This window comes from Balaenoptera musculus, chromosome 12 (genome assembly GCF_009873245.2).
Source record: "Balaenoptera musculus isolate JJ_BM4_2016_0621 chromosome 12, mBalMus1.pri.v3, whole genome shotgun sequence".
In the NCBI taxonomy this organism is placed as follows: domain Eukaryota; kingdom Metazoa; phylum Chordata; class Mammalia; order Artiodactyla; family Balaenopteridae; genus Balaenoptera; species Balaenoptera musculus.
Window position 1 is genome coordinate 73637078 of NC_045796.1, and position 24673 is coordinate 73661750.

General features: G+C 36.2%; 1 protein-coding gene across 2 annotated transcripts in view; it reads left to right on the forward strand.

The window, feature by feature from the left end:
• ME1 (malic enzyme 1) overlaps nt 1-24673 on the forward strand; it is a 184543-nt gene that overhangs the window by 144563 nt on the left and 15307 nt on the right. For both annotated transcript variants that reach the window (XM_036871346.1, XM_036871347.1), the window contains exons 8-9: nt 9643-9740; nt 11497-11610. In XM_036871346.1, coding sequence (XP_036727241.1) covers nt 9643-9740; nt 11497-11610 — 212 coding nt within the window. The remainder of the gene's footprint in view (nt 1-9642; nt 9741-11496; nt 11611-24673) is intronic.

The following is a 24673-nucleotide window of genomic DNA, read 5'->3' on the forward strand; positions in this document are numbered from 1 at the left end:
AAGGTACTTAATGTTAATGGAATGAATGACTGTAACACGTCCAAAGCAGGAGTTAGCAAACTACTGCCTATGGGCCAAACCCAGCCCACTGTCTGTTTTTGTAAAGTTTTCTTGCCACACAGCCATGCCCATTTGTTTATGTATTATTTATGATTGCTTTTGTAAGTCTGGGGCAGACATCATGTGACCGCAAACCCTAAAATACTTACTACCTGGCCATGTACAGAAAGAGTTTGCCAACCTCTGGTCTAAAAAGAGTTGGTGAGAGTCGAACTAAGGAATTAGGTTGGCTAAGATAGGTGTGCATTTTGGAGAGATCCCTTTCATTGTTTTCAGTGTAGAGACTAGATTCATTGGGAGCAAACTTAAAGGCTGTTGCTGTAGTCCAAGTGCATGATGATGGTGCCTGGTTCTGGGAAAATGCCAGTCAAGACTAAGAAATAGACAGATGATTAGTTGTTGATGATGAGGGTGAGGAAATAGCCAAGGATAGAGCCTAGGTGTTTGCCTTGAAGAACTGGTAGAATGGGAAGACAGTAACTGAGAATGGGAAAATGAGAGGCATTATAACATATAGATGTTAAGAACTCTGGGGTCAGACTGACTTGCTTTGCTCCTTCTTCATTAGCTGTGGACTTTGATCAATTGACTTCACCTCTCTGAGTTTTAATTTCTCATCTATGGCAGGAAGTTATATAATAGCTTCTATTTTCTTCTTTGGAAATGAGAGGATTAGAAGTTTGATGAGGGTAAAGGGAATTTGAAAGAACTGCTGTAGAGGACTAGAGAGCCATCTGACCATGAAACTCAAAAGGATTCAGTAGTGGGTGCTGAGGGTCCACTGAAGTTGAAAACCACAAACATACCATGACCCCAGGCTGAGCAGCTTGAGTGCAAGAGCTTAGGAGTAGGCAAGGCCAGGATGGTCAGTTGGGTCTGTCTGTGCTGGGTATTTTCCTGTATTTGTGCAGAGAAAGGACAATGGGATAAGAGTTAAGGTTAGCACTAAGACCATAGCACTAAGTTGGATAGAGATGGAAGTGAAGATATAAGGATGGGTAGGTAGGGCCAAAGGGCTAGATTCCCATGAAGTTAAACAATAGGTATAATGGGGATAACTGAGTAAAGAACTGGAAAGGTAGGAGATTGCGACCATGATGAGTGAGGTATTCCAATGTAGTTCTTCCAAGAAGGATTAGTTCTGAGAGATGAACCAAGATGAAACTTAGGAGGAATGTAGCCAAAGTGGAGTAAGATGAATGCCATTGGAAATGAGGTGGTCAAAGAAAAGTTTAAATGTAGAATGAGGATGATAATATTTCTCTCGTAGAGTTTATATTGTGGACAAAATAGTTATTTGTGAAAATACTCTATCAACTGAAATATACTTTATAATTTTTAAAATTGACTATGCTTAAGTTCTTTAGTATAACATAGCTATGTAAATATAGTGTGTTTAAAGATAATGAGTCTCTTTTTACATTTTGAGGCACACTAACGTAATTGGTCTACTCTTTCTTTTCCTAAAGTCCTTTGTGATGTTAATTACATTATTACTTTATTGCCATCTTCATGACAAAGATCCTTACGTTATTTCAACTTCATTTTCTTCTTTTTGTATTCCTTTTTTTGAGTGTTTATTTATAAGAAGTGAATATGTGGAGGATTTCAGAAAGGAAATGAAGACAGTCTAATTTTAATGTGCTATAACCCTAACTTGAAGATATAATATATAATGATAGAGTGCCTTTGACGCCACAGACATAGGCTTTGTAGATCAGTGTCTGTAAGTCACTTACCAATTCATTTTGTAGTAGCCTCTAAAGTAGCCACCAGTTAACTGTTGAACAAAACTGTCCTGTCCTTTCTTTAATATTCTATATCTTTTGATTTTGTGGGTCTCACAGAAATGTCTGTATAGACATTAAAGACCGGTATTGCATAATTTTGAATCATTTTACAGAATAAATAGGTATCAGATTTCAGTTTAAGAAAAAGAATGCTAAATCCAAATCATCAAACAAAATGAGCAATTAGGAATTAGGGTCAGCATTTCTGTCAACTGTGGCCAAGAATTTAGGGGTCAAGGCTTGGGCTGCATCAGAATTAAAGTCAGGAGCACAGGAAATCTGAGGCAGATGCCAGGCCAAGCCAAGAGCACTGCATGTGGAGCTGCCCTGAGAATCCACAGCAGAACATTTCCCCCAGCAGATCACCCCTATGGAGCATTAAATAACTAGTTTTCACCTCAACTAATCTGCCTAAAATATAATATGCACACACACAGTCTAGATATTTCCACATTTTAGTGTCCTACTGCCTTAGCCAACAGAAAGTTAACATTTGAGAAAAACGAGTCTAATCTCTGACTAAACAAAACTTTTGGCAAGTTATTGGAGTTCTGACTAGAAATGACCAAACTATTTTGTGCTTTCTCCATACCAAAATAGTGTCCTTAGTGACACATCTTCCCCATATGTTTCTATTTTACCTTTTTAACCTTATGTTTTTACTATTTTGCCCACAGATGTCATACTTTCCTCACTGTGGGCATAGAAATTGTGTTCTAGTGCCAACAAAAATAATTCCGTAACTATTACAGCCTTACCATGTAAATAAATGCTTTTACACTGGACCTTTGGGGGAACTTTTTTTTTTTTTTTAAACAGATGTGTTATTTAAATTTATTAGCATTTTATGAAAAGTATTTGATTTTTAAAAATACTTAAATTCTACTATATTAATGATCTAAAATAATCTTAAATGATAGAGATTTGGGTTCAAAATTTATTTAGACCTTAATGCATTCTAATTATAAGTTATTGCTAACTAGAAAAAATGTGCAAATTAGCTATTAAGAAATGGAAATTACGGGACTTCTCTGGCGGTCCAGTGGTTAAGACTTCACCTTCCAATGCAGGGGGTGCGGGTTCGATCCCACATGCCTCACGACCAAAAACCCAAAACATAAAACAGAAGCAATATTGTAACAAATGCAATAAAGACTTTAAAAATGGTCCACATCAAAAAAAAAAAAATCTTTAAAAAAAAAAAAGAAAAAAGAAATGGAGATTTAATAATATAATCTGGAGACCATCAGAATTCAACAAATTCAGATCAAAAGAATAAGGTCTCATCCTTTGGTCATTTAAAATCAGCTGCAAAAAGAGATTTTTCTTCCCATAATACCCTCTCTGGAATAGATATTCTCTAACTTGACATTCTAAGTATTTTACATAGAAATTTTTGCCATAATGAACTAGCTTGTTAGGATTTTAAAAAATAAGGTAAATGTAGCCTAATCTTATACCGAATGCTTTGATAATTGAAAAGATCAAAATCAGACATGGTAGAACAGACATTTCACAAATGAAGGAATACCATTGGCCTGAAAACATGTTTTAAAGTTTAACCACACCAAGTTTTAAAAAGCGTATCGAACAGCAGATGACAAACTCTTTCTGTATCAAACTGGCAAAGATTTTTATTGTAATCCCAACTGTTAATGATGCTTTAAGAAAATGAACACTCTTGTACATTGATGTTGGGAATATAAATTGGTACAACTCTTGGGGTGGCAATACGTGTCACAAATCTTAATATTATGCACATCTTTGATCCAAGAATTCTGTTTTTAGAAATTTATCCTCTGCAAACGAAGGTGTGCAAAACAAATATACAAGGATATTTAGCTAGTTAGTTTAAATATTTATTTATTTTCAAAATGAGATGTAATTGACATATAACACTCTATTAATTTTAGGTGTACAACTTAATGGTTTGATACATGTATGTATTGCTAAATGATCACCACAATAAGTTTAGTTAACATCCATCACCACACATAGTTACAAATTCATTTTTTCTTGTGATAAGAACTTTGAAGATCTACTCTTGTGCCAACTTTCAATGTACAATATAGTATTATTAACTTAGTCACCATGCTGTACATTACACCCCCAGAACTTATTTATCTTCTAACTGGAAGTCTGTGCCTTTTGACTCCCTGTACCCATTTTGTACAACTGCCACCAGTCTGTTCCCTGTATCTATGTGTTTGTTTTTTGTTTTAGATTCCACATATAAGGGAGATACAGTATTTGTCTTTCTCTGTCTGACTTGTTTCACTTAGCATAATGCCCTCAAGGTTCATCCCTGTTGTCACAAAACATAGAATTTCCTTCCTTTTAGTGGTTGAATAATATTCATATATATATCTACTTCACATTTTCTTTACCCATTCATTTGTCATTGGACACTTGGGTTGTTTCCACATCTTGGCAATTGTAAATAATGCTGCAGTGAACATAGGGGTGCATGTATCTTTTCAAGATGGTGATTTCGTTTCCTGCAGAGAAATACCCAGAAGTGGAATTGCTGGGTCATATAGTAATTCTAGTTTTAATTTTTTGAGGAACCTCCATACTGTTTTCCATAGAGGCTGCACCAATTTACATTCCCACCAACAGTGCACCAGGGTTCTTTTTTTTCTACATCCTTGACAACATGTGTTATTTTTTGTCTTTTTTTTTTAATACCAGAAATTAAGTTTATTCAGGAAGAGCAGAGGAATTGCAATTTGGGAAATGCATCCTGTAGCAAATTACAGGAGGGTCCCTTGTCTTTTTGATAATAGCCATTCAAACAGGTGTGAGGTAATATCCCATGCTGGTTTTGAACGGCATTTCCCTGATGATTAGTGAGGTGGAGCACCGTTTCATGGACCTGTGGCCCATTTGTATGTCTTCTCTGGAAAAATGTCTATTCAGATAAGGGTATTTATTGTGATGTAATGTTTAATGGCAAAAATCAGAAAGCCTCTAAATACCCAAAGATACAGGTTTGGTTAAATAAATTATCACAGGTTCATCCTATAGGATATTATAACTATACAAAATAATATTTTAAAATATATTATTGATATGGTGAGATAGTCACAAAATATTTTTAAGTGATAAAAATACGTTAAATAAGTATGTTAAAATAATAAGCATGGCATGAGATTTTTTTTAAATTAATTTTTATTGGAGTATAGTTGATTTACAATGTTGTGTTGGTTTCAGATGTACAGCAAAATGAATCAGTTATACATATACATATATCCACTCTTTTTTAGATTCTATTCCCATGAAATATTTTTCTATAAATTAAAATTTTCTTGAATTTGCATATATCAGAGAAAGAACTTGTAAGAATGTACATCAGAATGTTGAAAATTACTGTACCTAGACAATGGGATTATAGGTGACTTATTTATTATTATATTATTTATTATTCCTGCCAGTATCAACTTTCTGCCAGTATTCTTCAAGCCAAGTAGGGAAAGAATAAACTTTCATTTAATCTTCTTATTTTGAGTATGGTACCCTTGCACCATTATCCCTGGAACCTTACAATTATGTCTGGTGCCTTACAGTCCGGAGACCCTCTTTAGAAACTAAACCTCTAGTTTCTTTCTAAACCTCCAGGGTGTGGGAGAGTCAACTGTGTGCCGACAGGAAAGGGAAATGGATCTGGGTTCAAACAACTTCTTAACAGATTTTTGAGCAGCTTCCTGTGTGTAGCCTGTCTTTTATCCCCACTTCCAGAGCTACTTGGTGCCTCCTACACTCGGGCCTTTTGAGAGTTCTGCTGTGTCAGTCCCACTGCCTCTTAGTATCCCCCGTGGCTGGCCGTGAATTCAGCTTGCTCAAGTCTACTGAGTCAGTTGCCATTTGCCCATCTGCCTTCCCGCTTCTAAAATTGTCTTGCTGTCCTCTTCTGCTGGTCTCTTTGATTTTTTTAAGATCTTCTTTCTGTTGTTTTAGTAGAGTTTGTTGCGGGCAAGGAAAAGTAAATTATATGTTCAGCCCTGATTTTTCACAGTCACCCCTGCCTCGCTGTCTCTGCACTTGCTCTTCTTGCACAGCGTATTCTCCTGCCTGAGGTCCTGGACCTCTCACACTCACCCCTCAGGACCGGGGCAGGTACCCTGGACCTCTCACATTCACCCCTCAGCACTGGGGCAGGTACCCTGGACCTCTCACATTCACCCCTCAGCACTGGGGCAGGTACCCTGGACCTCTCACATTCACCCCTCAGGACCGGGGCAGGTACCCTAAATGCTTAAACACATTTATTCAACCTCCTCCTGCTTCTAGTTCTTGTACTTCACCTGATCTATTTATTTAGTAAAGCACTGTAATAATTTGATTATACATAAGTCTTCTCTACTGGTTTTATATAGTAAGTCTAATCAGATTTAACAAATGAATTGCATTAGTAGAAGTGATTCTTTGATAAAAGGTAAGACTGATATTTAATAACCACAGCAAAGGGACAGCATAACTGGTGATTTAATGTTAAAGTTGTAATGTACACAAAGACAAATAGAAGTTTCTACACTTTTAAGATCGACTCTTTAGTATCTCACTAACAGTGTTAAATATTAAGTACTCTTTAAAAGTGATAGTACAAAGATAAACTTTAACCTGTCTTTGATTTCCAAAAAGTTTAGTTTTCAATCTCAAAGCAGAAGTTCCTTTGGAACAATTTAATGTGGAGACTCACATTTTTATGTAATATCAACTTGCCACATTTACTCCCTTGATTGCAATGAAATTTAAATCAAGGCAGTATCAGGTGGTAGGACCAGGTTATGTAGAAGAATCATGTTCAAGTTCACCTTTTGGTAGTGCTAAATATTTCTAATTTTGTTAATTCTGTAAAGAGAAGTTTAGATGTTTCATTATGTTCTCAGGAAATATTATAAAATATACTTAAAAAAATAAATTTATTTATTTTATTTATTTATTTTTGGAAGCATTGGGTCTTCGTTGCTGTGCGCAGGTTTTCTCTAGTTGCGGCGAGCGGGGGCTTCTCTTGTTGCGGAGCACGGGCTCTAGGCGCACAGGCTTCAGTAGTTGTGGCACATGGGCTCCATAGTTGTGGCACGTGGGCTCTAGAGTGCAAGCTCAGTAGTTGTGGCACACAGGCTTAGTTGCTCCGCGGCATGTGGGATCTTCCCAGACCAGGGCTCGAACCCGTGTCCCTGCGTTGGCAGGTGGATTCTTAACCACTGCACCACCAGGGAATCCCCATAAAATATACTTTTAAATATAAGGCTCTGATATCCAGTGTAGATAGAGACTTATTTTGCCTTATTTGGGGTAATATGTCTGAACTTAAAACATTTTGAGTTTTAGTGCAGAGTGATGTAGCATAACCGTATAAAAATGTCACACATTATAGCTAGTATCTTTTGGAACATTTTATTCTGTCTATCCTTAAATGCCCAATTCTATTTAAAAATCAAAACAATAGTACAGACACAGTGATTGTTGATGATATTTCAACTTTGACTCTTCAACTGGTTAAATCTTGGGGTGCTGGTAGAATCTGTAGAGACCCTTAAAGTTACAGAATCTCAGAGTTGGAAGGGAGCTTAGGGTCCCTTAAATCCAAACTTGTGGCCAATGCAGAGACAGCTTGAGATGCTATTTGTGAATAAGTGTTCATCTGGTGGCTGGATAGCTGTACCTCGCTAATTAAAATTCTCTTTTCATCTGTTTAACAACTCTAGTCAATCTATCTTGATGTATGAGGCAAATACCATTCTAAACCTGCCACGGTATCTTTCTTACGTAGATCAGCCTTATTTTTACACAGGCTTTCATCGTAAATCATATATAGAAGAGTGGCCTTTGTGTGATGTGTGACTTACTGCAACTCGTAATGTGTTGCATGGCGGCTCAAAATTGCAAGCATTTTATATTTGTGTTCCTAAATAAAAAACATGCAAGAGACACACAGCTCTTCAATAATTAATCATTTATTGTGATCTTATTTGTGACTACCAAATTCTATAAGAAAGAAGCAAACAACCAAAAGATTCAAAAGAACAAATCTACTGATGGTGAAATGTTTAATGCATCTCTGGTACTTGGCATACATAACACTTCATCATTGTGTCACTCTTCAAACCTATTCTAATCTATGTTTTTTGGTTTATTTTTATTTTTTTTAACTAAATGAGGGTGTTTAAAGTTTCACTAGGCTTTACTACCCAGCTGAGTGATCTAGGAATCATAGGTAGAATGTTACTTTAGAGGAGTAAATTGTGGATACAACAGGGAGGTACTGCAGGAAGCTTCAGAGTTATATTTCAGACGTGAACCATGAAGAAATTGAGCCATGTAATTATGTTCAAAGTAAAAGAACCACTCTGTGATCTGTGAAAGCTTATATGGCAAAGTAATAAAATTAGAACTGGTGAAGTTTCTGCTACCATGAGGCATGATGAGGAAAGCTCAGTTTTTATCCTAAATAATTTTTACATTAATTTTGTCCAGCGTCTTTGGGATTCACCAGTGATTTATCATAGGTAGGAAGCTGATTAAAGACTGCACCAACATCAGCTTTTCGTTGCTATTAACTGTTAATTTTTCCAGTTGAAAATTAAAACATTTAAATTTTCTAATAGCACTTAGTATTTTTTGATCTCATATAATACAGTGATTTTACAGCTGAGCAAACTGATGGACACAATGATTTCTCTAAATTCATTCAGCTAGTAAACAGGTTGAGCTGGAAATCCACCTAAGAATCCAAACCCCGTGTTCTTTTTTATTTATTTATTTATCTATCTATTTACTTATTTATTTTAAAATTGAAGTATAGTTGATTTACAATGTTGTGTTAACTACTGCTGTACAGAAAAGTGATTCAGTTTGAATATATATACATTCTTTTTTTAAATATTCTTTTCCATTATGGTTTATCGTAGGATATTGAATATAGTTCTCTGTGCTGTACAGTAGAACCTTGTTGTTTATCCATTCTATATATAAAAGCTTACATCTGCTAAACCCAACCTCCCACTCCTAATTTATCCCTCCCCCTCCACCTTCCCCCCCTGGGAACCATAAGTTTGTTTTCTACATCCGTGACTCTATTTCTGTTTTGTAAATAAGTTCATTTGTATCATTTTTTTAGATTCCACATATAAGTGATGTCATATGATATTTGTCTTCCAGCATCCATGTTGCTGCAAATGGCATTATTTCATTCTTTTTTGTGGCCGAGTAATATTCCATTGTATATACATATATACCACACCTTCTTTATCCATTCTTCTGTCAGTGGACATTTACATTGTTTCTATGTCTTGGCTATTGTGAATAGTGCTGCTAGGAACATAGGGGTGCATGAATCTTTTTGAATTATAGTTTTTTCTGGATATATGCCCAGGAGTGGGATTGCTGGATCCTATGGTAGCTCTATTTTTAGTTTTCTGAGGAACCTCCATACTGTTTTCCACAGTGGCTGCACCAACTTACATTCCCACCAACAGTGCAGGAGGGTTCCCTCTTCTCCACACCCTCTCCAGCAGGTTCTTAGTCACTGCATCAGCAAATTCAGCCACGGAACCTTCTTTTTTGGAAAGTTTTCAACAGTCGTAAGTTGCTATCTTAAAAGACAGATGTCAGTAGCCTGAGAATTTCACGTCAAATGCAAGCGTGGGGTCGGACAACCACAGGTTCCTTTTCTGCACCAGTTAACCTGTTGTGTGATGATTTCAAGACATGAGTATCAGTTTGAGGCTTGGGATTCGGGATACAGCAGCGCCCATGTGAGGATTGCTCAACGTGTTTCCTGTTGCAGGAACGGCATCCGTTGCAGTCGCTGGCATCCTTGCAGCCCTTCGAATAACCAAAAATAAGCTGTCTGATCAAACCGTACTATTCCAAGGAGCTGGAGAGGTACCTGCCTTATGTAGTGCTTACGTTCTCCTACACTAGTGAACATGACATTCATTCTAATTACTCATGAATTTGAAGTTTGAGGTAGTCTCTCAAATTTTTAGTTTATTGAAACTATAGGTTTTACTGAAAGATTCTTCAAATTAAGTATTGAGGCATATTAATTTTTCACAGGAGACTTTAGAGGCATAGAGATATTTTCACAGTTTTCAATTTGTAAGATTATCAAATGTTGCCGTGGGTTTTTGTTCGGCATATTTAAGGTGCCATGCAGGAACCAAACAAGTTTCCAATGTACGGCTAATTATATATAGAAACCTTTAAGTATTTAAGCTATTATAGCTGATGCTAACTTTTAGTATCCTCCAGTGTCACATACCAAAATTTTCTTTAACTTGACTCACAATTCAATGTGCACTTACATAACTATATAGAAGTTTTTTAGAAAAAATATTTTGAATTGGAAATTCATCATGCAGTATAACCATTCACACGCAAAAGAACTAAAACATTTAAAATTGTTGGAAAGAGATGGCAGGAATACAAAATAATGCTGTTTCCTGTTGTCTTTTTCTATGGATTAATCATTTGAAAGAGGAAAATTAGAGTCCAGTTATAATAATTCACCCCAAAATAGAAATTAAAATGTCAGCTTAGTTTGAGCTTCTTGTGAGAAAACTGCCAAAATCTTTTTAGAATTATAGAATGTAATAAATGGGGAAATACTTTGTGGCTATACATATTTTAAGAAGCCTTAAATTTTCAAATTTAATATGATTATGAATAAATGTATTACACTGGAAGAAACTGTGTATACTGCGTTGGGTTTGATTTTACTTGTTCTTAAAATAAAGCAAAATACATGAAGCTAAAACTTACATGCCAAGATATAAACATGTGAAAGTATTCAGGGTGTAAGTCACAAATTTATTTTCACACAGAATAAAAATCAAGGTTAAATTACAGCTCATTAAAATTTGAGTTTTTTTTAATTTCTGTGAATTGTTACATACTGTACTTAATTTTAGTAAACTTCTTTAAATTTCCAAAGGGTTTTGTTGAATGCCACAGGCCAGTGCTTGGCACTCAGCAGGAGAGAGGTATTCATGGTTGGATGATTCAAAACTGGCCCTTGTTTGTCCCTGAAAAGATTTTGGAAATTTCACAGATCATCACCAAGTTTATCATATACCAAAGGAGTTGATTCCTTTAATCTTGCAAGAAATCTCACAGTACTTTCTTTGTCCAAATTAAGAGAGTAAATAAATGCTCGGGAACACATATTTTAAGTGTTCCATTTTATTGCCTAATTGGTCAAGTTCTCATTCCAAATGACTGGGCTTCATTCTTCCAATTCAGTTAGCAGAGCTTGAACTGAACAATAAGCAATACAGTCTCATAAGCAAGGTTGAGCAGTTCATTATTTTAAATTCAGTATTTTCTTATTAGAGGAAATCTTAATTGTATGAACAGGGTTAAAGACGCTGACAACCAAGGATATCACTGGTTTATCTGTGGCTCAATATAAAGCAGCATAATAGTGATTCTGTTGTAATAAAAAGAGTAAATAATTGTCATTTAGCGGAACCCAAATGTGACAAAAATACTTCACTCCTAGTACAAGTGAAGAATATAGCTCTTTTGGTCAATAGATAGAGCCATTTTGTACTTCCTTGTTAACAATGATGAAATGAGGTAAAATGTAACTCTTGATAAGGGATTATGTGGAACAAATTGAAACATTTTTGTTTTTCAGGCTGCCTTAGGGATTGCACACTTGATTGTTATGGCCATGGAGAAAGAAGGTTTACCAAAGGAGAAAGCCATGAAGAAGATATGGTTGGTGGACTCAAAAGGATTAATAGTTAAGGTAAGAATTTGTCATTTTTAACCAGATACAGTATTTTAATCAATATCCCATTCTGGATGCCCATCTCAAAGACAACTACTGTTTCCACCTACCTCACCTCCAACACTGTGTTAAAAGAGTAGCCATTGCACACGAATTACCATGTCATACAATAATGCGGATACTCTTCTGCATAAAGAAGAAAACTATGGCTCGGCTATCGTACCCGTCTGTGATGTGAGTAGGCTTTTTACAGCTCCATCGGTTGTCTGCCCACGTGAATTAGTTTAGTTTCCAAGTGAGGTAGTTTGAGACTGATAGGGGTGAAACACTTAGGTCCAGCTCCTTTCACTAAGGGCTGTCTGTCAAATTGCACACTGGCTGGAAAGAAAGAAGGGAAAAAAATGAAACAGCTACTCTTTTACCAGCTACTTTCTCTTAACCAGAGTCTTGAGAGTTTTAATGGTAATTCCTGAGAAGAACTTTAATAAATGGGCTGTTTCAGTGTTAACTTCCTTGAGGTTGTCTCCCAGCTTTGATAGAGACAATAGTATCCACTTTATAGGGTTATTGTGAGAAGCTAAATAAGAGTAGGAAGGTGACTATGACACAGTTGTAAGGCATTATTATTATCCTGCCACTCGTGTACATCCCTCACTCTTCCTTAAACTGCTAGAGAAAATATACTTGTAAATCCCCCTTCCACATGAAGGTGAATTTTTTAAAAATACACTGCGATAAGCAGTGTATCCAGGAATTTAATATAGAAACAAATGTGAATGTGTGCTGACTTTCTGGAAAGCTATTTTATGTGTATCCAGAGTCTTTAAAAGTTTATGCTTCTGATCCAACAGTTTCCATTCTAAGAATCTTTACCATAGAGATAGAGATGTGTACAGTGTTTTATGTGTGAGGGTGTTATCACAGCACTATTTACATTAGTGAAACGTTTCATCATACATTAATTATAATAGTGATATGTTATACTTACCTAAATAAAGGATAATTGTGACATGAATTGGGGAATAGCCCCTGTAATATACAGGCTTAAAGTTATTTTCAAAGAACTATAAATAACATTAAAGGATTCATAATATAATGTTAGGTGAAAATAGGAAAACACTATATTATATGTAACTATTTTGCTTTAAAAATTGAGTTATATATGAAAGAGAAAGAAATGCATCACATACATATTACTTTAAAACTTATTTTTAGTGCCTTTCTCCATATTCCAAATTCTCCTTAATAATTGTGTTTCTTTAAAGCTAGAAGAATGTTCATTTTTAAAAAGATATAGATCAAGAGATTTTGCTTTAAATGAAGAAAAAGTATATGCATAACTGTTTGTAGAATATGAGTATCTATAAAACCATGAAACAAAACAGAAAGTACCTTTATAACATCTCCTGGGACCAAATAATGATAATTTTATTAATTTTATTAACAATAAATAATAACAGTGTAATTGTTTATAGTATATAAGAAGTAAAGTTTTAAGTTTGTTGGCTTAAAAATTCCTATTGCTTTCAAGAATCAGCATAACTATAAAAAATTGTACACTGTGGCCACATGACGTATACTGTCATGAAATAAGAACGTTTACTGAGTGAAATCATCTGTGGCTCAGGCATTATACTTGTGGGGACACAGTAAGGCCCTTGATCTCAGGAGGCTCCCAGCCTAGTGGGAAAAACTCAAACAAGCCAAGATTTACAACTCCATGTGACAATGTTATAGAAATATGTCCTTGGTGCCAGGGGCGCACAGGACATGGTGCTTCCACTGCACTAAAGAGAAGAACAGGGAGGCTGAGGACAGTTCCAAGACAAGGTGTCTCTCCAGCTGAGTTCAAAAGGAAGAGTTGGGAGTTGAGCTCGAGTCTCCATAGACATCTTAAACTTCTTAATATGCAAAACTGAAATAAGGGAAGTTGAATGGCAAGTTCACTCTGAGATCTTTTTTTTTTTTTTTTTAATTATTTATTTTTTATTTATTTATTTATATATGGCTGTGCTGGGTCTTCGTTTCTGTGCGAGGGCTTTCTCCAGTTGCGGCAAGTGGGGGCCACTCTTCATCGCGATGCGCAGGCCTCTCACTATCACGGCTTCTCTTGTTGCGGAGCACAGGCTCCAGACACGCAGGCTCAGTAGTTGTGGCTCACGGGCCTAGCTGCTCTGCAGCATGTGGGATCTTCCCAGACCAGGGCTCGAACCCGTGTCCCCTGCATTGGCAGGCAGATTCTCAACCACTGCGCCACAAGGGAAGCCCTCACTCTGAGATCTTGATTGAAGCTACGGATCGTGTCTTCTACCTCTCTATCTTCAAAGCCCTACTAGTGTCTAGTAATTGACAATAAATATGTTGTTAATAAATGAATTAATGAATGAGTGCCTTCCGGGCAGAAGAACAGCATTTGCAAAAGAAAATGTTATGCCAGAAGAGACATTTAGGGATTAGGATTGAAAGGAATCGAGTGACAGGTGATGAAGGCTCTTCTAAATCCTGAACGTGAGCAGTTTTCAGGCTCTTGTCACTCTGATGGACTTGTGGAGGATGGACTGAAATGAGGTGAAGCTAAGAAACTAGTTACCAAGCTGTTGCAGTAGTACAGATCAAAGTTAATTAAGGCCTGAAATAAAGCAGTGACTTAGAGGGTCAGTGAAAGATGTTTGATTCAGTAGATATTTAGGATATAGGATTGGCATACTTAGTAACCGATTAAATACGGAAGGAGGAGTAGAGCAAAGGAAGGAATCTAGCAATACTCCTTGGGTGTCTAGGTAAGTGATGTAGCCATTAATGTTAAAAAACAAAAAAAAGGAATAAAGAATAGGCCAGTTCAAGGGAAAGATAATGAGATCAGTTTCGGACATGGCAAGTTTAAGGTGCCCGTGGAGACCTCAGATAGAGGTGTTCCTTTGGCAGTTGGAGAGACAAGACTGATGCTCAGGAAAAGGATCTGAGCTCCCAGAGGTGGAGAGGATCATCATGTGTATATAGTGGGAGCCATGGAAAAAGCTGTACAAACTGTGCTGTACTTAGGGATGTAATACATGCAAGAATTAAAACGGTGAAAGCCCACGATTGTGGTTTTCTTTCGTGATTTCTCATGACATTTCAACGGGACATCTTCATAAAAATACATAGATTTTAGCATTTCAAGCACTTTTAACATAGATTGACTGAACTGAGACTCCAAATTCCATGGATTACAACACTTGGAATGACATGGATTACAGCATGACTAGTATTTGAAATAACTGTGAAATTGTTGCCTAGACCTCATCAGTCACTCTTACTTCATGTCTTCTACTTGCCAAAATAAAGAGCTGCATATATTCTGCTTGCCAAGATAGATAAAGTTATGTTTTAAAAGATTCTTATATATTGAATAGTTTTTGTGCTATTTAATGCAAGAGAGACATATGAAACTTCAATTCACCACTTTTTCTTTCATGTTTTTAAACCGTCAAAATTATAATGTTGATTTTTGTGGCAGAACTAATAAATCTTAGAGTAACTACTAAATTGGTATAATCTTGCTTTCAGCTTTACATGATTTTTTGGTGCTTGTTATCCTTTATTCTTAGTATTTTTTACAACCTCTCTTGAAAACCAATAATAATCATTTTATTAATTTCATTAACTTACATGCAGTTGTTTATAATGTGTAAAAAATATCTTAAAGTTCTAAATAAAATTTTTTATTAGTTGAACTCCTTCAGTCTTTAAACACATAAAACCAAAACTATAAAGTAACACTGTGAGGTTAGCGCATTTGTGGAGTTATGTAATCATCAGACTGGATAATTATTATTCTAATGTGTTGTCTGTTTTCAGTTTTCGTTTTCAACTCCACATCTGTAGCATTTTCTATCATTTATCTCATATCCATATGTACTATAATTATCAATATTTTAAATAATTCATCAGTATCAGTAAGGTTGATTGAAATGGATTATTTGGTCACTGCTAATACTCAAATATCATAGTTTAGTGTCTTACAGCAAGAAACAGTTGACATACTATTTAGCCCACTAAGATTAGTACGGTTTAATATAAACAAACTAATACTTGGTTTAAAAGAAATCCTTCCAAAATAAAAATTAGAGGGAGAATAAATACAGTAAAGAAAGGATAAAAAAGGAGCACTTCCAGCATGACTAGTATTTGCATTTCACAGTGATAATTTGGAGCATTTTTAGGGAGAACAAGAAGCCACAAAACAAACCAATCCAGACTTCATCTTTTTCTTAAATAAATATATCTTGGCTTTCACTAATAAACCAAGTGAATGCTAATGCAGAAAACTCCAAAATAAAAAGTAGGGTATTAGTAGATATCATGAAGGATAGACTTCATCTAACACAGAATAGGACTACAGTATTTTATTTTATTTTTATTTTATTTTGTTCTGCTTTGCACAGTTCTGTTTTCAATTATTAAAAAAGTTTTTTGCTTTACAGTTATAGTTAAATGTGTGGTTCCTGCGAGAAAGAGATAGTAAATAAAAGTATTTTATATGTTGTAAGGGTAGTTGTTTCCTTCCTAAGAGTTTAATCTTTAGGTCTAGGGCTTGAAACTCCATGCTGTAAGGAAAAGGTTTTCCTTTCCCCTGTGATATTATCAGAATTTTAGCCAGTGATACTGTCACCACCTTGAATGATGGTTAATACATTGCGTACACTGTGGTTTAAAAAAAAAAATTCTGATTCCTAAGAAACTTTGAAGCTTGGTGAAAAGTATCTGGCTTGCTTTTTTTCCTCCCTCTTTTCCATTTCTTACTGAGCATGATCACTATATATGTAGGTACTAAAAAGCGCAGAGGCAGAAGATTATATACATGAGTCTTTTAGAAAATTATGGACATTGATTTTTAGCAAATACAAAATTAAATACTGATGGAGTTAACCACCTGTCATCTTCAGTTACGACCACTCTGCACCCCTTTGTTATGCTGTAACGTGGAAAACACTTTCGTCACATCGTTCATCTTCTTTTAATATGTCCTTGAGATGGTGAAACTGAGCTCTGAGCTCTTTAGCAAGCACACGCACTCGAGCTGCAAGTGAAACATTATTGACTGACAGGTTCTGTCTTCAGATAAAGAGGGGCCAGATTCAACTCTGATAAACTATCGACATGACAACAAAAACAGGCCAGTAAAATGGGCCAGGTTGTCCAAGCAGGCATGGATTCCAGAGTTCTTCTAGTACCTGTGTGTAGGGAGGAATGCATAGTTATCAGTGGCAGTGCACAGTTAATTTTTTTATACCTCTCCTGGGTCATGAAATGCTAACTCAAAATCTTGACAGTCTTTGCCACCTTCCTCCCCAACCCCAGCAGAGCAAATGTTGCTTTTGAGAAAGGTAATAGTTCAGTATGGTTGTATCTTCTGCACTAAGAATCAGCACAAAACTAGGGGTGGCGGGGGGAAAGCCAAAGAAATAATAATATTCAGAAGAAACTCCCAGCTATTTGTAGTACATTTGGTGTAATTAGAGACTCTTAAAAAAAGAAACACCATAGAATTTGGGGTTTCTGAGATAAAAAGTGCCCACGTGCACATTGCCAAATGAAGGCACAGTTTCAGCAAGGGATCCTGAATAGGGAGACTGAACTGATAAGAAATCTATATCCACATTCAGCTGAAGTGATGGGCGTAAAGAAGGTAGATTCCAAATTGGATTTTGAAAAGAGGAGAAAAGTGAGCCATTGGCACAGAAAATAGAAGTCCAGAGGTAAAGACATTTGCCTGAATATTACAGATCCAGAGAATGTCACATCCCAATAGTTTTTCATCTAAACCAGGTCATCACATCAACTTTGAAAAGGGTATAGAAAATACCTGGGAGACCTTTATTTTTATCTTTTGATTCTTCTGTTTTTGGCAAGTAGAGCCCTTGAGTGATGCTAGTTTGCATGATTCCTGGCCTTCTTTCAGTACTTACTCTCCCTGCGTTCCTAAGTCACCACCCAGAATTAAGCCTTCGGGGCTGAGGCTGTAGGTAATTTATGTTTCTTGCTCGATGGATGTCTTCTGGCCAAGTTCTGGCTTTAGTGGCTAGGAGCTGCCAGTGCTGTCACTATGATTAATAAAGTAAGATGTTCATGATAAAAGCATGCACCTTTTCATATAATGTTTATCTGCCTTCTTGATGATTTGCTGCTCATTCTAGTAAACTTAGGTGGCTTAAACACATTAAATACTTTTCATTATATCTCAGGTTGCCAGCCAAAAGAGCACTACTAGAAATCTGTGCTTTTGCACTATTCTGTAGCTTTCCTTCTTTAGAACTCATCATTTTATACTTTTTTGAAAACAGATCACGTACCTTTTAAATATGCTTCTGGTAGAGGTCTGATAAATCCTTTAGTGCAGTGATTCTAAACACTGGCTAATCACTTGAATCATCTGAGAAGCTTTTTAAAAAATACAGATTCCAGGGCCTCATCCTGGATTTGAATTAAAATATCTGGCAGCAGGGCTCAGGAATCTATTTTTCCTCAGGTGAGTCTGGCACTCAGTTGGCTTTGGAAAGTCCAAATCAGGTTCATTTTTATTACACTGTCATCATCACCAATCCAAACCGTTTTCTAAATGGAGAAGCCAACATCTGTAGAAGTATCAAAGGACTTGCCCAAGGCCATGAGTGAATGGAAGGGCCTAAGGACTTCTCCGTCCTGATCCTGAGTCCCACGTTCAATCCCCAACACTTGTAGATGGCATTTATTGTGTCTAATTGGGGAGCTTTTCTTTAATTTGTTGTATATCATTAAAGGTTTTCAGAAGTAACATAAATGTATTTGCTGTTTGCTATTAGCATGTACTCTGCTGCTAGTTATTTATTCATGTCCCTAAGCCAACAAAATTTATCACAATTTATATCAATTTATCTTGACCACAATCAACAGTCGTGAGGACAACATTGTAAACTACATTTTTAAATGTTTAATTTGCTGTTTGGGATAATCTGGGACAGTAAGCTCAGGAAAATATTTTGAATTATTGAACTAAGAAAACGAGGATTATGTCTCTCCCACCTTCAGATTATTCAACATCTTTTAAATTCATTTCACATTATGGATTTGTAGGTCCACATTCAATATAAACAGACTAGACCCTCTTCTCTCATTTACATGCTACTTGTAGCAGCTGGTTCAATTCATATTATACAAGGTTGAATTTGGTTATTTCAGCTGCTAGTAAAACTTTTCTAAGACTTTTACTCTCATGCTAGTTGTATTTATTTATTTATTTAATATATTTATTTATTTATTTTTGGCTGCGTTGGGTCTTCGTTGCTGCGCGCGGGCTTTCTCTAGTTGCGGCGAGCGGGGGCTGCTCTTTGTTGTGCGGTGCTTGGGCATCTCGCTGCGGTGACTTCTCTTATTGCAGAGCATGGGCTCTAGGTGCACGGGCTTCAGTAGTTGTGGCACATGGGCTCAGTAGTTGTGGCTCGCGGGCTCTAGAGTGCAGGCTCAGTAGTCATGGCGCATGGGCTTAGTTGCTCCGCCACATGTGGGATCTTCCCAGACCAGGGCTCGAACCCGTGTCCCCTGCATTGGCAGGCAGATTCTTAACCACTGTGCCACCAGGGAAGCCCTCATACTAGTTTTATTTTCTCATGTGGGAGGCTACTTCTTGGCTTGGTAATATAATGAAAATGAATAGATTTCCATTTTTATGGAGATCATATGCAAGTTTATTTAAAACTGTATACCAGAAGCAGTTTAGATATATTGTCATCGGCGTGTTGTTTGTCAGTAGCTAAATGGTCATGAATGAGTTGTTTCCTCAGACTGGGAACATCCAGATGCTTTCAGCAAGCCTTCACTGTGAGCTACTAATTCTTCTGTTTCTTACTGTGGGCCACAGTGCTTTCCCATGGATTGTGTGGAATCTATTGTTTTGTGAGCCCAAACATTTTCTAAAATAAACAAATCTGTGGCATATTTCCTCTTAAACTATTCTTAGTACTTCCTATTCTTATTCTGTTAATAACCCTGAAAATCTTATAAATGTCCTTTTTGCTCACAACCCTTTCAGTGGGGTTTCTGCTTTCTATTTCAAAGTAAACCACAGATAAAAAAAGATTAATTATAATATTTTACTGTTATTAAAGAAGAAAACTTGATACTAGAATACATTAATATAACATTGAAAGAAAGATCTAGGACATATGGTAATTCCTTGACCATATTCAGCATTGGTTGTTCCTTTGATGGAATGTATTTGCATAATACTTAAACTTTGTCAGGTGGAAACCAAAAGACCAAGAGGCAAAACCCAGTGATTCATTCAGTCTTCTCTAAGAGATACACATTTTATCAGCAGCTCTCAAGATTACATTACATTGCATTGAGATGACTATAGTTGGTTTGGAGTAGGTGAATAGTTATCCTGAGATAGTTTTTCTTTGTTAGACAACCTAGCAGAGGTTCTAGCATTAGATACCCTGAAAAGCAAATCTCTAAACCTTTGAAGAAGTAAGCACCAGGCTGAAGTTTGAGGTATAGTTCCTGTAACACAAATCTGCATTAGCAAGGGAGCTGCTGTTCCTGCCCATTTGAGAATCAGGGTCTCGGCCACAAACAAGAAAGTTGCCAGATATGGTAGCTGCCACCCACTGTTACTTAGCACCCACCTGTTGGTGGTGGGCTAGAAACTAGAGACTGGAAACACAGCTGCCTGGAAACAAACACCACCACCACGAGCTTCCAGAAGAGCCATATGGCTACCACTTCATGATGTGCATTTCTCCTTCAGGGTCCTGTGAAGGCGCATTAGCTTGGTGAGTGCTATGTTTAAAGCAGAAACCCTAGCTGCAAGGGAGTCTGGGGCCTATAATTTAGCCCTTTAGGCTCCATTGTACTGGAAGTAGTGCTAGAAGCAATTTGCATTTCTGCAGTATTTGCCATGTAGGACCTTAGTGAGATTTTAGTGTAGTTACTTGCCTTTATACCTGCAATTGAGTATATGTGTTTCTGGGAAAGAGTAACAAGCCAAAACTATGTTAGCTTAGAATTCTGGAAGCTGAAGGTTATTATTCCCGGGAAATATATCTCCCCAAGCTGCACCTTTATTTAGTACGTGTCCTAGAAATTGCCTCATTGTGAGAATGAAAATAGTCATGAATTTTAGTTTATACTGCTTCCAGAGAGAGCTCAGAAATAATTTAGATAAATACTGTAACTGTCAAATGGCTCCAGATTCTTACCCTATCCATGACCAGAATTTCTCTTTTTTCTAATAATGCAGGATTATTTTTTGCCAAATAACTAAGCAGTAATAAGGGCATTGAGGTAGCAGGTGGATTGCAAAAGTGTTCTCATCAAATCATTTCAGGGAAAGGAACCTCTTTTTTTATTTTATTTTTTTAATTTTTATTTTTTATTGGAGTATAGTTGATTAACAATGTTGTGTTAGTTTCAGGTGTGCAGCAAAGTGATTGTTACACATACACATTCTGTTTTTTCAAATTCTTTTCCCATTTAGGTTATTACAGAGTATTGAACAGAGTTCCCTGTGCTGTACAGTAGGTCCTTGTTGGTAATCTATTTTAAATATAGCAGTGTGTACATGTCAGTCCCAAACTCCCAATCTATCCCTTCCCCCCTTGGTAACCATAAATTCATTCTCTAAGTCTGTGAGTCTGTTTCTGTTTTGTAAATAGGTTCGTTTGTATCATTTTTTTTAGATTCCGCACATGAGCAATGTCGTATGATATTTGTCTTTCTCTGTCTGACTTACTTCACTGAGGAAACTCTTATTTTCAAAGCAACAGATAGGAATAACCTTGGGTAAAAAGAAACGGTGGAATATGTAATCACAATTAAAATCATCCGGAAATAGATAACCAACAAGGACCTACTGTATAGCACAGGGAACTATACTCAATATTTTGTAATAGCCTATAAGGAAAAAAAAAGGATCTGAAAAAGAATATATAACTGAATCACTTTGCTGTACACCTGAAACTAACACAACATTGTAATTCAACTGTACTTCAATAAAAAAATAAAATAATAATAAAAAAGAAAAACAAATTAAAATCATCCCCTGTATCAGTCAGCTGTTCCTGTGTTATCGAAAGCCACAAAGTCTCAGTGACGTACAAACAATAATTCTTTATTTTCTCACACGCCTGTGGGTCAGAGGGGGTGGCTGTGATGGCGCTACTGGGTGGTCCTGAGCTGCAGGTTGGGTCCAGGTCTGCTTCTCAAGGCTCATCGTCCGTGGACCAGCAGGCTGGCTTGTACTTCCAAAGCAGTGGTGACGGTGCAAGAGAGCAAGCAGAAACAGCAATTACTCTTAAGGCCTAAGCTTGGAACTGGCGCACTGTCATTTCAGCCCACATTTTATGGACCAGAGCAAGCCTCGTGTTCAAATCCAAAGGCAAGGGGTAGGAAAGTATACTCTGCCTTTTGTAAAAGGAACTGTAAAGTGTCATGGCAAGATCACTGACACGTGAAAGAGATGATGAGGAACTGGGGCCTAAATCAGAGTCTGAACTATCAAAACTTTTGGGGGAGGATTCTTGTGGCACGCAGATACCTACCTCTATTTTCTTATTTGTGACTAATTATCATTAAGCCTAGCTGCTTTTCACATGCTAGGATGATGCTTAATTAATCTCTGTGACTGAGATATGTAAATGAAATGAATTTCCCAGCTGTGAAGCTAAGAGAGAGGAGGATGGGGGCACCAGGTAGCCTCACCCCCCCCCCCACCATTTAGTGCGAATTGTAAAGATTTCGGTATTGTAATAATTTTTTATATTATTAAAAGGCCATTAAAAAATCTTATAAATACAAGAGAATGGTTTGAGAATATTTAGTGGTTACTCACAAAATCAGTCTAGGTTTACATCAACTATTTGTGTTAGACCTATGACAAGTTGTAAAAAGGTTATGATAATAGGTTTTATGGAACGATTTGATGCTTCCTGATGAAAGTATAGCAACTGAATTTATCTGATTCTCTTGACTGATTTTTTCTTTAATAAACATGATGAACAAGAATATAGACTAACAATATTTGAGTTAATGTTACTAGAGCCTAGAATGTTCTCTCCTGAAGTGAATATGAAACAGGAAACCAAATTTGATTTGGAATGAATTAAATGAGGTTTTTTAAAAATTGAGATATAATTGACATATAATGTTATATTAGTTTCAGGTGTACAACATAATTATTCAACATTTGTATATATTGTGAAACGATTACCACAATAACTCTAGTTCACATCCATCATCACACATAGTTACAAATGTTTTTTTCTTGTGATGAGAACTTTTAATATCTACTCTCTTAGCGACTTTCAATATACAGTATTATTAACTATTGTCAGCATGCTGTACATTACACCCGCAGGACCTATTTATCTTATAGCTGGAAGTTTGTACCTTTTGACCCCCTTCACCCATTTTTGCCTCCCCAGCCTCTGGCAACCACCAATCTGTTCTATCTATGAGTTTGTTGTTTGTTTGTTTGCTTTTTGTTTTTTGTTTTTTCAGTTTCCACGTATAAGTGAGATCATATAGTATTTGTCTTTCTTTGATTTACTTCACTTAGCATAATACCCTCAAGGTCTATCCATGTTGTCACAAATGGCAAGATTTCCTTTTTTGTATGGCTGAATAATATTCCTATGTGTGTGCATGTGTATTTTCTTTGTCCATTCATCCATTGATGGACACATAGGTTGCTTCCACTTCTTGGCTATTGTGAATAATGAGGCAGTGAACATGAGGCTACATATATCGTTTCCAGTTAGTGTTAAATAAGATGATTTTTCAGTTTCTCAGATGTAGTATATTTTGATGTGCAAGGAAGAAAATGTAAGATACAACTTTTTAGAACCCAGCAGTGAGTAATGGTGAATTCTGTTATTAGGATGCTGTTAGCTCTGAAGTCATGCTCATGACAGAAAACAGTGATACAGAAATAGCACTTTACAGCAGACTACAAAAAAAGGTACTAGAATTATAACAACTAACTTTGAGTTCTTGTTAAAAACTGGGCACAGTCCTAAGTGCTTTAGATGTATTATTTAATTTGCTAAAAAGCTGATGAGGTAGAAATTCTAATTATTCTTATTTTATAGATGAAATGAGTGCAAAGAGGTTCATATGTTTCAAGTTATCTATAATTCACATGTATTACTTTTAAAAACAAAAATAAAATGATAACCTTTTTATAAAAATTTTTGCTTTGTATTGGAGCATAGTTGATTTACAACGTTGTGTTAGTGTCAGGTGTATAGCAGAGTGATTCAGTTATATGTATGCATATACCTGTACTTTTTCAGATTCTTTTCCCATTTAGGCTGATAATAATCTTTTAAAGCAAGAATATTGTACCATCTTCAGGGTTAACAATTTGCATACAAGTTGACGTATACCATTTGTAAAGTGTTTTCTCCAGGGCTGTACTGTGCTGTATTACTGGAAAGACTGATTTCTAGCACCTGTCTTGGGCAAGTTGCTTGATATCTCAGAGCCTCTGTTTCCTCATGCAAAAACCTAATTGTATTTGCCCTACTTTTCAAATTGTTGAGGGAATCAAACGAAATATGTGAAAACAACTTATAAGCTATAAAGTACCATATAAAGTTAGGTAGTGATTTATTATGTAGTCAAAATCTTAAAAATTTGTAGGTAGAATATTATTATTGTTATTATTATTTTTTTTTTATAATTTAAAAGTCAAGTTTAATAAGTAGTTCACTTAATTTAGCTATTGCTTCCTGGGAACAAGAAGCTATTGTATCACTCATTCTTTGATGAAAGCTTCAATGAAGTAAGGAGATTGAATAATAGATGAATGAGGAGAATTCTAATTTGAGCAGATTTTTATTCCTGGTCGTAGAAGTGTGGATGAGAATTTCATCTTCAGATCTACTAATCATGTGGAAAGATACAATACTGAAAGAGCAGAAGAGAAAAAAAAGGAAGGACCACATTTTCAGCTAACACTCCTCACCCCCATCCTACGTTCTTTTTTGTAGCTAGGATATTAAATTAGATGTTTCCTAGATAATAATACATGGTACAATTATAATCAAAACATTACAAA